Source organism: Pelobates fuscus, chromosome 5 (assembly GCF_036172605.1).
Source record: "Pelobates fuscus isolate aPelFus1 chromosome 5, aPelFus1.pri, whole genome shotgun sequence".
Classification (NCBI taxonomy): Eukaryota; Metazoa; Chordata; class Amphibia; order Anura; family Pelobatidae; genus Pelobates; species Pelobates fuscus.
Genome location: NC_086321.1, coordinates 357,316,304 through 357,331,558, shown reverse-complemented (window position 1 = coordinate 357,331,558; position 15,255 = coordinate 357,316,304). Strand labels below are relative to the sequence as shown.

The 15,255-nt window shown below is 42.1% G+C and overlaps 1 protein-coding gene across 1 annotated transcript in view; it reads right to left on the bottom strand.

Moving 5' to 3' along the window:
* Positions 1 to 1,325: 1,325 nt before the first annotated feature.
* Positions 1,326 to 15,255, bottom strand: part of CTNNBL1 (catenin beta like 1) — a 32,021-nt gene continuing 18,091 nt past the window's right edge. The window contains exons 11-16 of the mRNA XM_063453341.1: positions 14,275 to 14,456; positions 13,610 to 13,707; positions 13,370 to 13,450; positions 12,953 to 13,090; positions 2,362 to 2,434; positions 1,326 to 2,049 (exon numbers count right to left, since the gene is read on the bottom strand). Of these exons, the coding sequence (XP_063309411.1) occupies positions 1,961 to 2,049; positions 2,362 to 2,434; positions 12,953 to 13,090; positions 13,370 to 13,450; positions 13,610 to 13,707; positions 14,275 to 14,456 (661 nt within the window). The 3' untranslated portion in view covers positions 1,326 to 1,960. The remainder of the gene's footprint in view (positions 2,050 to 2,361; positions 2,435 to 12,952; positions 13,091 to 13,369; positions 13,451 to 13,609; positions 13,708 to 14,274; positions 14,457 to 15,255) is intronic.

Genomic DNA, 15,255 nt, shown 5'->3' with positions numbered 1-15,255 from the left:
ACTTAATATTTAGGTATTGTCAGTGGTAACGAATTCTGCTCCTATTGGAACCAGTGTGGAAATACCTCAAAGGTCAAACTCAAACTTAATCATCAATAAGAAAAATATGTTTCTTGGACAATTTCAACACATTTTGTTTCAGGGTCGTCAACATGTCTGTCTTTTCTGAAACCACATTTCAAAATAAACTACTACTGTCGTAAACCAGTCAAGAGGACATATTTGGGAAATAATTCAGCTAGAGATGTGATCAGGTGCCTCCTAGTTATTTTGCACAAAAAAAAAAAAAAATATATATATATATATAATAATTTTTTTAAACAAGGGACACATGGCAAGATTGTGAAAATAGAACAAAACCATATTTAAAAAAAATAATAATAATAAAATGGCTGTCTAAATCAGTAATTTGCAACCCGTTCATCAAGCACACTACTACTCCAAATTTTTGGGTATCACCATAGGAACAAACTGGGGAACGCTTACATCCTGGAGTACTGGTGAGCCTTAAATACGGTCAGGGTTAATCACCAAACTAAGAATTCAAAGTGAATTTCAAATTTAAGGTCAAAATAATAAAAGATAAACAATCTAAGTCAGATTTACTTCCAGCTAACCTGATCGTAAAATTTGAAATTCATAATGAATCATCACTTTCGTAAATAACCCTGTATGTGTGGAACCACCTGCTTAGAAATAAAAAAAACATTCCCGATGTTTACGGATTCTGAAAAAGCAAACCTAACAGATTCAGAAAAAATAGCACTAAATGACAAATATTATTTAACATTCAGAATGTGATTCTAATTTACCTGCCTATGTGTATTTATAAGAAATAGGTTTGTCATTTTGAAAACCAGCCTCCATGTAGAATGTGAACAACATTCCAGTATGGGTTAGAATGCCCAGATACAGTAAATACAGTTGCCTTCCTAAACCAGACATTTGTCTTTCAAAAGAGAAGTATGGGCTGCTATTGCAGCCTAAACAAATGCTGTGTGTCCTCCGCTTTCTAGAAGTCTTCCTCCCCCAGATTCTAGTCTGTTGCACTGTACATATAGAGCCATGCAGGCTTCTGCACTGTGTAGGGTGTGACAATGTCCCTAAATATTAGGCAGGGAAATCAACCTGAGCGAAATTTAGCTCTCCTCTGGGAAATGACTGAAATGTAAGCATGATATTATTTGCACTTCAAAAAGGATGCGATGCGTGTACATGGGGTTGCTAGTGAAAGAGGTTGATCAAAAACCATACCCAAAAATTGTATATTCCCAAACAAAATATTTTAGCGTTGTTACAAGTAACGAATACTTTTGTACCAGAGATAATTAAAACCATTTATTAGTTTCCACTGAATATTACATGGAACAAAGAAGGCATTATACTCTTTCCACAGTGCACCTAATGAAATTCATTCCCTTGTGTATGTTTTAGTAACTTGTAGTATCGTGCCTCTGAAATATTTGCTGAGATTAGCAGAAAAAAAACAAATCACAGATCTAGATTTCATTTTTGTACTTTATATAAAAATATCTATACAAGATATTCCGGTGAGATATTTTGCACATATCCCTCATCTTGTGAGGAAACATAGAAACAGCAGCTGTAGAACGAGGATGTCTAACCTTGGTCATTCAGCCGTGAATACGCCGCTGCCTAACAGATGATTCTGGGATTTTAGTACATTGCGTGGAGGGCAAGAGTTAGATATTTTGTGCTGTAGATGTAACACGTATAAAGGGCAGACGGCATATTCCACACACAATAGTAATCACTATATACAAAGCAGATCCTTGACACCAGAGATATGGTGCATTACTATGAATATTCAGTTCGCCACAATCTTGAGGCATGTTTCGGAATATCAGTCACATCAGGTCCTTACGGTGCAATTTCTCCGCACATCAATTACACCGGGCTCTTAATGGTGCAATATTATCAATCAGTGGGGAATTTAGTTCTACAAAGTCTCCACCAGTTCCAAGATTCTCTTCTGTTCACTCTCCCGGAACTCTGCACTCTTTCCGTCTCCGATACTCTCTGAATATTCTGCAAAAGAAGGTTGGATTTTGGGTAGTTGAAGCAAAGTACACTTTTACTTCTTTAACTTATTTCACCTCATTTTCAAATAATACCTTCATCTGCACTACACAGAACAGTCACCAAGTCAAGGAGCTTTAACACGTTTATGTATGAGCACTTCTATTACTCCATATAACCCAAACTATCTCCTCCTATTACTTCATATATTCACTCAATATAAGTCCTTTTATGCCTCACTATTCACATTCACTTTCAAGGTATTGTATAAGTTAAAAAGGCCAAGAAGATGACTGTTTGAAATCTTTGCATGATGCTCACCTTTCAGAATGTGCCGAAGAATTTTCACAGAGCTTCCTCTCATGTTTAAAATTTGCATCACTCTCTGACGTACCTGAAAAACACGTGGAGGGGAATTAAGAGAGCAGCCGTGATACTTGGACTTTAACAGGATACAACAAAGACATGAAAATAAAGAATGGTGCATTAAAATAAGAAAAGCTCGGGGGGCGTGGCCAACTGCCGAGGTGGACGGACGCATGTAGTGAGAGCTCCCGGTCCGACACAGCCTAAAGCGTGACTTACAGCAGCCCCGGCGAAGCAAACAAAACGGATTAAATCCGCCACGCTAAAAAAGACCAGTCGCGGCCGGCACAATATGGTGGCGAGGAGCTGGAATTCTCACAGGCCTCCAACTCTCAATCAGACCATGAGGAGCCTCGTTACACAGACGCTCCGGTCACAGAAAATAAGTTATATGCAATGCTGCAAGACTTCAGGCTTACCCTTCAATCTGATCTGAGGAAAACAACAAATGACATCAAGAAGGAGATAGCTGAACTGGGAGAAAGGACAAACAATCTGGAGGCCCGCACTGATGACATATGCGCGGCGCAAGACACCATAGCGGACACCGTTCAATCATTGGTGGAGGAACAGCAATTCCTAAAGAGAAAGATAGCGGACATGGAAGACCGCTCACGGCGTAATAATGTACGTTTTCACGGAATCCCGGAAAGCGTGACAAGAGACCAACTATCACACTATCTAACATCTCTATGCAAGTCCCTGGTGCCGGGTATATCGGAGCAATAATGGCTCATGGACCAAGCCCACCGGTTACCGAAACCGCAGAACTTATGCCAAGAAACACCACGCGACGTGGTAGCACGTTTTCACTATTATAAAACAAAAGACTCCCTGCTGCTGGCGGCAAGGAAACAACCCACACTTCCCGAACCATATGCAGGTGTCCAACTATACGCAGGTTTGTCGGCTATGACAATGAGTAGGCGAAGAGAGTTCATCAATATAACAAAAACTCTGAGAAACAATGACATACAATATCGATGGGGTTACCCAACAAAACTGCTGATATGGAGGAAAGCCAGAACACATACCGTCAACGAACCGGTGGTGGCAATGCGATTATTGAAAGAGTGGGGACTGTTCCCGATACGGTCCCAGAGCGCATCGACCATCACGCCCCCGAAACGACCGCATGCAGAATGGCAGATGGCGGGCACGCCTAGTAAGAACGAATAAGGCCCCGGGACTTGCCCTAATAGCAATACTACCACCTTCCTACAGCTACAAACTGCCACCAAGAGACTAACTGATCTAATGTTGCCCTTCAGATATAGGTCATGCTAATATAATCGGATCGTGAGTATGAAAGTACATATTCTCGACTAGCAAATGCATAATGCATGCTATGCCTCAGATGTCCCAATAGCTCAAAGCCCAACTCGAAAAGAGGGAGTTTAAACTCAAACCACACAAGTAAAGGGAACCACAGGACAACGTATGGGGTAACAGAGGGCACCAGTCACTACAGCCCTCACAGCACGGGGGAGGGTATTCGAAGCGTAATGTGCACATTAGCAACGAATCAGGTTAAAGGTACTATGCAACCCTTTTACCAGCACACTGCCCAGCAGATGACAGGGCGGTACAGTAGGTCCCGGTATCCTGCAACATTGGGCTTCCGTTACAAGTCATAAGCAACGATAACGGGGCGAGTTAATATCCCTACAATAAAAATCTGTCACACACCCGGCCCACTCACCTAGGTGCGACCCCAGGATGAGAAGTTCGTTGGGGATGTTCTACCCGCTCACACCTCACCTATGGCGCTTTGTATATACACCTTTGTTATTTACCCCTTAAGTTTTCATCATTATGGACCGGTCTCCCACTACACGCCACAAGGCGAAAACTACAAAACAAGGCCCCCGCACGGCACATTCTTATACCAGGGTCATGGATGATTCTCTAGCAGTATTTACACTAAATGTTAAAGGCCTCAATAGTCCACACAAACGGAGACTCACAGTGCAAGAAATAACTAAATCCAGGGCAGCAATCGTATGTTTACAAGAGACCAACTTTTGTGTTAGAAATCAACCAAAATTTAATATAAGACACTATCCCCAAAGCTATCACGCTATGTCCAACACCAAGGCTAAAGGTGTCTCTGTGTACTTCTACAGTGACTGGGCATTCAACCCGTCCACCCAATACGCAAGTAAGGATGGGAGAATATTGATATTAGTGGGCTCACTTAATGGTCTGTCTGTAACAATAGCTTCACTTTACGCGCCAAATGACAAGCAAAAATCCTTCCTCACCACAGTATTTAGGAAAATTGACAGGTTCAAAGTGGGTCACACAATCATATGTGGGGACTTTAACTGTGCCCCGGATCCCACTGCCGACATAAAGAGAGAATGACAAACCACCAAAACAACACTCAATCTCATTAGGCCAACACCTTAGGAAACTGATGCACGAATATGATTTCTACGACATCTGGAGAGGTCTCTACCCGAGCGGGAGAGACTACACATATTATTCAGCAATCCATATGACCTACACGAGAATAGATCTTTGTTTACTAGACACCAAAACAATACCCTTTGCCACTAAAGTACACATAGGACCAATTACGTGGTCCGACCATGCACCACAAAACGTGACCGTCCGAATCTCACACCCAGCTAGAGGACGCGGCACATGGCGTCTAAATTATAGCCTTCTAGACGTGCCAGAGCACCTTCAGAGAGTACAAACCCGGGCGGAGAAATATTTTACCGACCATACTCAATGCTCAACCTCCGACACTACACAATGGGTGGCCCATAAGGGGCGAAATAATTCAAATAGGAGCTAGAGCAAAAAGATTACACAAGACGAAACTGAACACTATAGAGCAGGATTTGGCCAAGGTGGAATCCACCCACAAGACAACCCCCACGATAAAAACACAAACAGCTAATGTCACTTCGCACGGTACTACACAACCTTCATTTATCTGTAACAGAACAACATTTGCGGTTCTTAAAGCAATCACACTATGTTATGGGTAACAAAGCAGGTAGACTCCTGGCCAGGAAAGCGAAAACAAACAAAATTGCAATCCAAAATCCCATACATAACCTCCAAAACTGGAGATAAACTGTATAACCCCCAAGATGTAGTGAACGAATTAGCGGAATACTGTGCATCACTATATCAATTAGAAAACGACCCTAATACACACCAACCGACAGACGACAAGATCAGCCACTTTCTAGATAGAGCGCCTTTACCCAGCCTAACACAAGTACAATGTATTCAACTAGAATGTCCGTTCACAGAGGAAGTAGAGACCGCAATTAAATCCCTACCCAAGCATAAGGCCCCTGGACCTGATGGGTTATCCAACTATTACTACATAAAATTAGCCAAACAACTAACCTCACCTCTTACTAAATTATTTAACCACATAAAAGAATTCGGAATCATGCCCAAAGAAATGCTGGAAGCACATATCATAACATTGCCCAAACCCAGCAAGCCTACAACCAATTTCTCTCTTGAATGCAGACACCAAACTCTACGCCAAACTCATAGCATCCCGACTCAAACAGCTCCTCCCAGACCTCGTCTCGGAAGAGAAAGCGGGTTTCGTCCAAGGCCATCAGGTGGGGGATAACACCAGGCACTTCTTGAACCTGGTAGAGTGGGCCAATGCCTCACACCAAGCAGGACTACTGCTAGCACTAGATGCTGAAAAGGCATTTGACCGCCTGCATTGGAAATATATGCTGCTTACACTCACCAGGATGGGGTTCCCACCGGCCTTTAGGTCAAGCATAATGGCGTTATACCAAGACCCATCAGCCAAAATGTTTAGCACAGGTTTCAGTTCCAATAGGTTTGTCATACGAAATGGTACCCGGCAAGGCTGTCCTCTCTCCCCTCTGAGCTTTATTTTATGTTTAGAACCACTGATAAGGATTGTGAAACAAGACCCCACCATTCTGAGCACCCTGGGGGGGCACCAAAAAACTCGCTCTGTTAGCAGACGACATCCTATTGTTCGTTACCAAACCAGAGTCCTCTCTGGCCTCACTTCTTGGCCTGTTGGCGGGATATGGAAACATATCGTACTACAAAAACAACATAGCCAAGACGGAAGCATTACCAATTAACTTAACAAAAACCATGTTGGAAAAATTAAAAACGCATCACGCCTTTGATTGGCGCACTACATCTCTCCCGTCATAAGGTGACCAAAGAAAATCACTACCCTATGCTCAAAAAAATCAAAACCACCCTCGAGAAATGGGATGGCCTGGAAATATCTTGGCTAGGCCGCATTAATCTTATCAAAATGATACTACCACATTTCTTATACCTATTTAGAACCCTGCCCATATCTCTCCCAAACTCACTGCTTAAACAATTTCAAAGCACTATCAACACCCACATTTGGAAGAGGAAACCCCCGAGAGTAGCCAAAGGGTGCCTGCGACTCCCCTACGCAAAAAGTGGGCTGGGAATGCCAGATGTAAGGGCTTACACTACAGGGCATCCTTCTTAGCACAAGGGATACGACTACTAAGAAACTACAAGCCCTCCCTAAAACCACTCTGGCTATCACTCGAGAATGAATGCCTAGACACACATGACACCGTTCACTACTTGTGGACATGCTCGGTACCTCGAACCCCTGCAGGCCCAACTCTACGGTGCTCAAAAACCTTGCTAAAGGCATGGAAAGTCTGGCGCCCACTGATGTTGGACCCGACACAACTCTTTAAAGAAGCACCAATAACAACACTAGCAGCTTACTCCCCGGGCTTACAGGTGGGGAGGTGGCTGGCCAAAGGAGCGAGACTGGTCAGCGACTTAATGTCTGGGGACGAGATAAAACCATTCCCTGACTTAAAGGAATAGGTGGGACTAGACCTTAGAGACATGTATCTTTATCTAAGAGTTAAAAACAGAATACAAACACGTAGTAAAAATATAACCATTAAAAATGACACCCCGACACTTATACCAAGCAACTTATCACTGAGCAAATTTGCAAAGCCTCTCTCCCTGTGTTATAACGCGATCACCACGAGCGCTATCCCAGGTAAATTGCAGTACATGACAAAATGGGAGAAAGAATTGGGCTATCAAATCCCCCAAGCGGATTGGCAGTCAGCGATGGCAAGCACAAAACAGGCATTGCGCAGCCTTTCGCTATGGGAGGCGTATTGCAAAATTAACATGAGGTGGTATCTAGTACCACAAAGGCTGGCAGGTATGTACACTGGCACAACAGACCTATGCTGGAGATGCGAAGCAGACACAGAGACCATGCTCCACATTTTCTGGACATGCCCTAAACTGAATAATTACTGGAAACAAATCCAATCCATGATTTCCCACAGGACTAGCCTATGTATCCCTTTGCACCCAGAAAAATATTTACTCCACATTATTCATGACCTAGACGCACATCCTCATAGGAAAGTGATATAAAATATCCTCACGGTGCCAAAAACAGCATAAGCCAGCAATTGGAAAAGCAAGCAGATCCCTCAGATATAAATTTTACACAATAAAATGGATACAATTAGTTTGTATGAAAAAATAGCTAGCAAAATCAATGGTTGTTTGGATAAATATGAAAAAGAGTGGGCATGTTGGTTAGCTACCTAGTGGTCTTACCGAGAGAAATTTACAAATGGGGTAAAATAACAATCAGCCTCTCAAGAACTGCAGCCAATGGGATGGCACTAACTAGCAACGATGGAAAGAGACCAGGTTCTCCCCCTCCCCCTTTTTTTATTCTGTACCCCCCCAGTTAGTAGTAAAGTTAATGTAAAGCATGGCTATAACACTATGTGCAACACACTAGACCAGGGGTAGGCAACCTTTTAGCAGCACTGTGCCGATATAGGATTGTGATGTCCCGTAGCGTGCCGGTCCTATTTTTTTTTTTTAAATTGAGGTGTGTATGCTGCCGTATTCTGCTTGTGTTATTTTTACTGTAATTGCTTTGTATCGTTGTATTTGTGCGTATAAGCAGGGCCGTCTTTAATATTGACTGGACCCTGGGCAAAGCATGTGTTTGCAATCACGTCCTCCACCTCAACACAGTGGCAGACCTAAAGTAGAGAGGTGCACGAATTTTTTTTGGCCTCCCTGTTGCACGAGTGATTAAAAGGTAGATCCCCATCTGTCGTGCAACTCCAGTAATGCATTGACAGCTGGGGCTCTACCATTTACCCATGTTTCCAGGTCTTAGCACTAAGCGGTTTTTGTGTGGAATATGTTTGTATGTGGTGTTGGCGTGACTGCAAGCATGTATTTGTGTAGTGTTGGTTTTTGAATGCAGGGGTGAATTTACATATAATTTTGGTGTGTAACACAGACATGTGTTTGTACGTAGTGTTGAAATTTGAATGTAGGGGTGTATTTGTGTGTAGTGTTAGTGTGTGAATGCTGATATGTATGCACATATACACGCACACAGATATATACACACTTAAACACACAGACATACTGACATACTGACACATGCACACACAGATATACTGACACACACACACACAGACATACTAACACACACACACACACAGACATACTAACACACACACACAGACATACTAACACACACAGATATACTGACACAAACATACTGACACATACACAGATATACTGACACACAGATATACTGACATACTGACACAGACATGCTGACACACACAGATATACCGACACACACATACTGACACACACAGACATACTGACACACACACTGACAGACATACTGACACAGACATACACACATACAGATATACTGACACATACAAAAATTACACTTTTAAACCCACCCTCCAGTTTCCTACCTTTCCTGCTGGTGGCTGAAGGTGTTGGGAGTTGAGGTCTGGCTCTCTCGGCTAGCCCCCTTCCACTCTGCCTATTCTTCTTTCCCGCACGCTACTCTCTTTGTGGGATGAAGTGATGCACGGCCGTCACTTCCTCCCAGCCTGTTGCCAAAAAGCAAGGGGCCCGCTCGCGCTGTTAAAGCGCCTCAGTGCGCCACCGGGACCCTGCTGACAGAAGCCCACCGGGTGGCCCTTTGTGCACGGGCCACCCGGTGGGCCTCCTTAGTGTGCGGATTACCGGCCAGAGGGTTAGAAATAGTTGAGGCCAGCGGGGCTCACGGTGCAGCTGCCTAGTTTGCCCCACGTTAAAGACGGCCCTGCGTATATAAGCTATTATATTGTATATGTTCATGAGTAAAAACCAAAGAAAAGAAAATGTTACTTGCGCTTTTTCCTTAATCCCTATGTATATTTAGACAAATGGAGGTCATCTAGTTGCTCCAATGGCCATTGGAGGGATGCCCGCCTGCCAACGTCAAGGCAGACCCCCCCTAAGCGGGTCCTAACACTGACCCTTCAGCCTGCTTCCTTGAGCTTCTGGCAAAGATATCTCTAATGAGACAGAAAGGGGTCTTTTTTATATACACCCCTTTACTTATTAACCCTTAATAGGGAACACATGGGATGGGTAGCAGCATTGTAACCAGGCTGTGTGATACAAAGTAAATACAAATACAAAAAGAGAAGTCCTGCGCTTAAGCAGCAAGGACTACAACACACATCAGCCCCAATATATAGTAAAAACCAAAGAAAAGAAAATGTTACTTGCGCTTTTTCCTTAATCCCTATGTATATTTAGACAAATGGAGGTCATTTAGTTGCTCCAATGGCCATTGGAGGGGTGCCCGCCTGCCAACGTCAAGGCAGACCCCCCCTAAGCGGGTCCTAACACTGACCCTTCAGCCTGCTTCCTTGAGCTTCTGGCAAAGATATCTCTAATGAGACAGAAAGGGGTCTTTTTTATATACACCCCTTTACTTATTAACCCTTAATAGGGAACACATGGGATGGGTAGCAGCATTGTAACCAGGCTGTGTGATACAAAGTAAATACAAATACAAAAATGTATGTTCATGAGTAGTTTATGGTATTGTGTATGATACATATGAATGTGAGTTGTGTATGGGGGCTGCTTGTGGAATTGTGAGAATGGATATATCACATTGTGTGTTTGGTAGTATGTGTGGGGGCTGTTTGAGGTATTGCATGTGAGAGGTTGTGTGCATGTATGTGGATTGTTAGTGGTGTTGTCCAGATTATGAGTATGTTTGTGTGTGGGCTGTCCGTACTATTTGTATGAGGGATTACACAGGAATGCAGGATTCTGCATTCCTGTGTATATCTAGCAGTCTGGGTGGCTTACCTGGGTTCCAGTGGGGACCAGACCGGCCAGGTACATGTCAAGGACAGGAAATGCAACAGCAACTGCGAGCTGCTCTACTACAGTGTGGATTCCTATTCACAAGTGCTGTGAGAAAGTGATCTGAGATCACTTTCTCTACGTGCTGCAATGCATACATTGAGGATTGTCCTTCACCACCTTTTCGGATTAGCAGATATCTGAAGTTTTACTGGGACTCCTGATAGGCCAGAGCCAATTTGTCTCTAGCAGCCTTGAGTGCCGTGCAAAGACACCTCGAGTGCCGTGCATGGCACTAGTGCCGTAGGTTGCCTACCTCTGCACTAGACAATCGATTTGACAAGTAAACAAACAAGCTACATGAAGAAGTTGTTAACGACACATGCAAACAAAAGTTTTCAGTTCAGTGTACTGTAATTTGCACAATGTGATGTATTGTCTCAAGTATGCACCAATAAAAATGATAAATGAGAAAAAATAAGAAAAGCTCCCAAAATGTGGATGAAATGTATGAATGTTGAAACTTGTCTTTTGGGAATAGCCAAAAAAGTAAAACCAATGAATTTTGACAAATGAACAGCAGTAATCTTTTAGTGAATTATCCCATAGAAGAAACTTAAAGAAGCAACAGTTACACATAAATTGCACATAGTTTGAGGACAAAACAGCAATTTTTTAAGAATCATACAATGTTTTCCTGTGCAGGGAATATGCAACCTGCCTGGGTCACTAGAAGTCATTCACCTATTCCAGTCAAGAGAGACACATTTTTATATTTAAAAAGGAACCCCAATTTCTTTGGCCTATTACAATTAAAACCAATAGTCTGTCACTGTTGACCTTGAGACTTCTGGCATAGAAGGGTAGGACTTTCAATATACTGTTTAGCAAAGATAGATGTCATATTTACAATAATTAAGTAAAAAATATTTCACATAATATGAACTACACACCATAGGGAAAACATTTTCATTTAGAACAGGGTTGTCCAACCCACAGCCCATGGGCTCACATGCGACCCTGAGCCACCTGAAATGTGGCCCAGTCTACATGTCCACACTGCCAGGTGGTGAGGGAGGCATGGAACCAATTACTTGCTGTGCTCTTCACCTCGCGCACCCTGTGGTGAGCAGTCAGGAGGGATATGTCATCATCTTGGCATCACTAGAAGGAGCACGAGGGACCTGTGCAGGAAGAGCACAGGAGATCCCAGAGCCAACCACAGGCCACCAGGAAGATGGTCCACTCCAGCAATCCCAGAGCAAGGTAGGGAGGCTCGGTGGAACTCTTATGTACTAAATGTGTGTGTATGTGATTGTGTGTATGTATGCGATTATGATTATGTGTGTTTTTCTGTGGTTATGTATGCATATGTATATACATGTGAATGTGTTTGGCAGATAGCTCCCTAATTTGGTATGCTTAAATATGGCAATCCCACATAAGAGAGTTTTCAACTAAACAACGGAAATATCATAATTAAGAAAATTAATTAGAGTTTTATTATATACTGTAAATGATATAATATATTTTATGTGTGGCCCATGACCATTCCTTTGCTCAATGCAGTCCAGGGAATGTTGGACACCCATGATGTTGAGCGGACTACTTGTGTGTTCAGTAAACCCTGTCGAACCTACTTACAATAACATTGTGCAAATTTGTTTTATATTAAATAGAAATAAACGATTAGGCACGGAGCTTAGATGTTTTAATAAATGTCGCAATATAATATTTTATAAACTGCACAGCATTGTACAACAAGCTTTTCTTCCCAAATGTGGGCCAACAAAAACTCTTTAGGGGTGCCATTTGAGGAACAATTGAGACCAGACCCTAAAAAAATCCACCTGGCCATTAAATGTGCACAATTTAACAAATATCTCCCCCCTTTGATAATCCCTAAATTCCAACCTTGATAATCCCTAATTTAGACTATTCAGCTCAGCAGTCCTTTCCTGAATGCTATTCCATTTTTAACACCGTTCTGCCTGAATCAGAACACAAACCTAAGCGAATACAAAGGAGCAAGGACAAAATCTAGTGACAGGAGAAGATGACCCTCCTTCCCAACACTGAACCGGTGATAATGGACATTCTTTAGAAATTCGTAAAGCTGATAAATTGAAATCATCAAATGCAAATTTTAGCCCAGAGTAACAGACCAGTTGGCTATTTTGTTCCCCTTAATGCAATTACTTTTCAGTTCACTCATTAGTATGTGCATCCCTCTGTGTTGAAGACAAAAGTCTTTTCAGTTCCCTTAAATAATGTGACCAGGTGTGGATGACTCAGGAGGGTTTGCTAGCAGTAATAGGAAGGCTGCAGTTACTGGTATTACCTGTGGCATGTTTGCGTTGCAAAGCTCCGCTATAATATAGCACAGAAGCTGCAGCAAGAAGAGGCCAGCATCTAATCTGCGCAGGTAAAACTCCTCTTCCAGATCATCATCCAAAATTTCACCGCGGCGCACCATGTCCTAGTAAGAAAGACAGAAGCATCAAGTGATAAATTAAACCTACCTCTGATACGTGAACTAGATCGCTCATTAAATAAAGATTCCTATGGTTTTAAATGGACTAAGAGCGAAGGATGCACAAATGGTGGGTGATTTCCTATTAGAGATGGAATTGGATCTTTATACACGTATAAAGAGACGTTTGCTCGATGACAGAAGAAGTTTTAATTGCTTCAGAAAAGGAGGACCTAACCAGGAATTACAGCCTCCTTTTTCCTTGTGAATTACAAAGATACTAACATGTTTCTCCCCCTCTATCTTCTTGTCTGCAACCCTCACAGCATCCAGATATTTGAAGTACAGCTCCATCAGACGGTCCACCTGCAAGAGAGGCGAAGAGCGTTTTATATAGCGTTTTAAAATGGAGATATAAGATTCATCCATAGACAGGTGTGAGTAAATAGAGTTAAGAAAGTCATGAGAGAGGACTAGGAAAGTCTCAGGATAAAAAAAATAAATAAAGGGGAATTAGCCTCGAACCTTCTCACTGTCATTTTCTGTGAACTTGCTGATGAGCCTCGTCCTCTGCTGTAATTTCAGATTGCGTAAAAGGGAGGCTATGATTGAGCAGACGTGTTCTGCATAAATAAAAATAGACATGAGATTATTTTAAAGATTTTAAACCAGTAAAACAAATAAATGGCAATTCTGCGCAGAATCCCAAAATCAGTTTTTACATTGTCTCACTCAACACTACTTTGTATGTCAATACTTGTCATATATCCTTAATGTTTTATTGTAAGGTGCAAAAGAATATATAGTTACTATATGAATTCCAAGGATAATCTACTTTATTTCCCTGACTGCTCATTTCCTATTTTTAGCTGCAGGTGAATACATAGCTGCCTCTCTCATTTGGTTACATGTATTAATCACAGTATCAGCATCAGAAAGAATCTCCACCCTTCCCCCTGTTTTTTTTAACAATCTTTACTTTTAAACAGATGTATTTTTCATTGGACTGAAATAGGATGCACAAAGACATGGTATTGTCAAAAGAAAAAAAACTTGGCATGTAAAATAGTGATTCCAGATCCCACGCTTCCTTTTTATAAGAAGTTCTGCCAACCCTGCTTGATAATACATGCAGTGCCAGACTCCACCACTTTCCACAGAGAAAGAGCCAACATCCTTCTGAAATTTACCCTCGTGTTCCTTCTCGGGTATGCCAGACTTCTTCATCTTTTTGGGGGATTTCATGAAAAGTGGGAAGATAGTTCTGAGTCCTAGGATGTCCACGAATTTGTGACAGTTATCAGTGCCCTCTGCGCCAATCATGGCATGATCTAGCACTCTGAGAGCACTGCAACGCGACATCTTCTTTTCTCTGCAAGAACAAACAAAATACACAAACGTTCCGAGAATTAACAGCCTTTTCATGATTACAGTCTCAATCTTCTCATATGCAGTCCTCCTTTTACACAGAGATAACGTCTGGGCTGCACAATGCGGTCTTTATCAAACTTGACAAAGACCACACTGTGTGGCTGAATTTTTTTTCTTGTGGTTGATTCCCATTAAAGTCAGCATCTAATCCCATCTGGAGTGTTCGGATCTCTTTTTCCTATTTGAATGTCATAGAGGAGGCTAGCCACCTCAGATCCATTGTTGCACTGATTTATTAGACTTGGGCATTCGTTTTCGGACGAAGATGTTTTTGTCCAAATTTTGGCTATTCACCCAACACAAAGTACAACAAATTAATTCAATAACAAATTGCTTGTTGGACAAAAATTTTCATCCTTGGCTGCTCGCGGTTATAAAAAATAAATAAATGACTAGCAAATGTAGTCGGACAAAACTAACTTTTCGGCGGTGCCAAAGTCTAGGATATACCAAGATTGAAATTGAAGAAGTAGTATACCTGGCTCCACAGACTATTCTATTTACATAGAGGCATTGACAGAGTCCACCGTATAGAGAAACTACAAATAATTCCAGGAGAACTGGGCATGTTCTAGACAAGACTAGAGAATGTTATAGTGTAGCAACTGCTTTACACTTAAAAGGGACACTATAGTCACCAGAGCAATAACAGCTTAATGTAGTTGTTCTGGTGTGTACAGTCTGTCCATGCAGGCCTTTTAATGTAAACACTGCCACTTTTCAGAGAAAAGGTAGTGTTT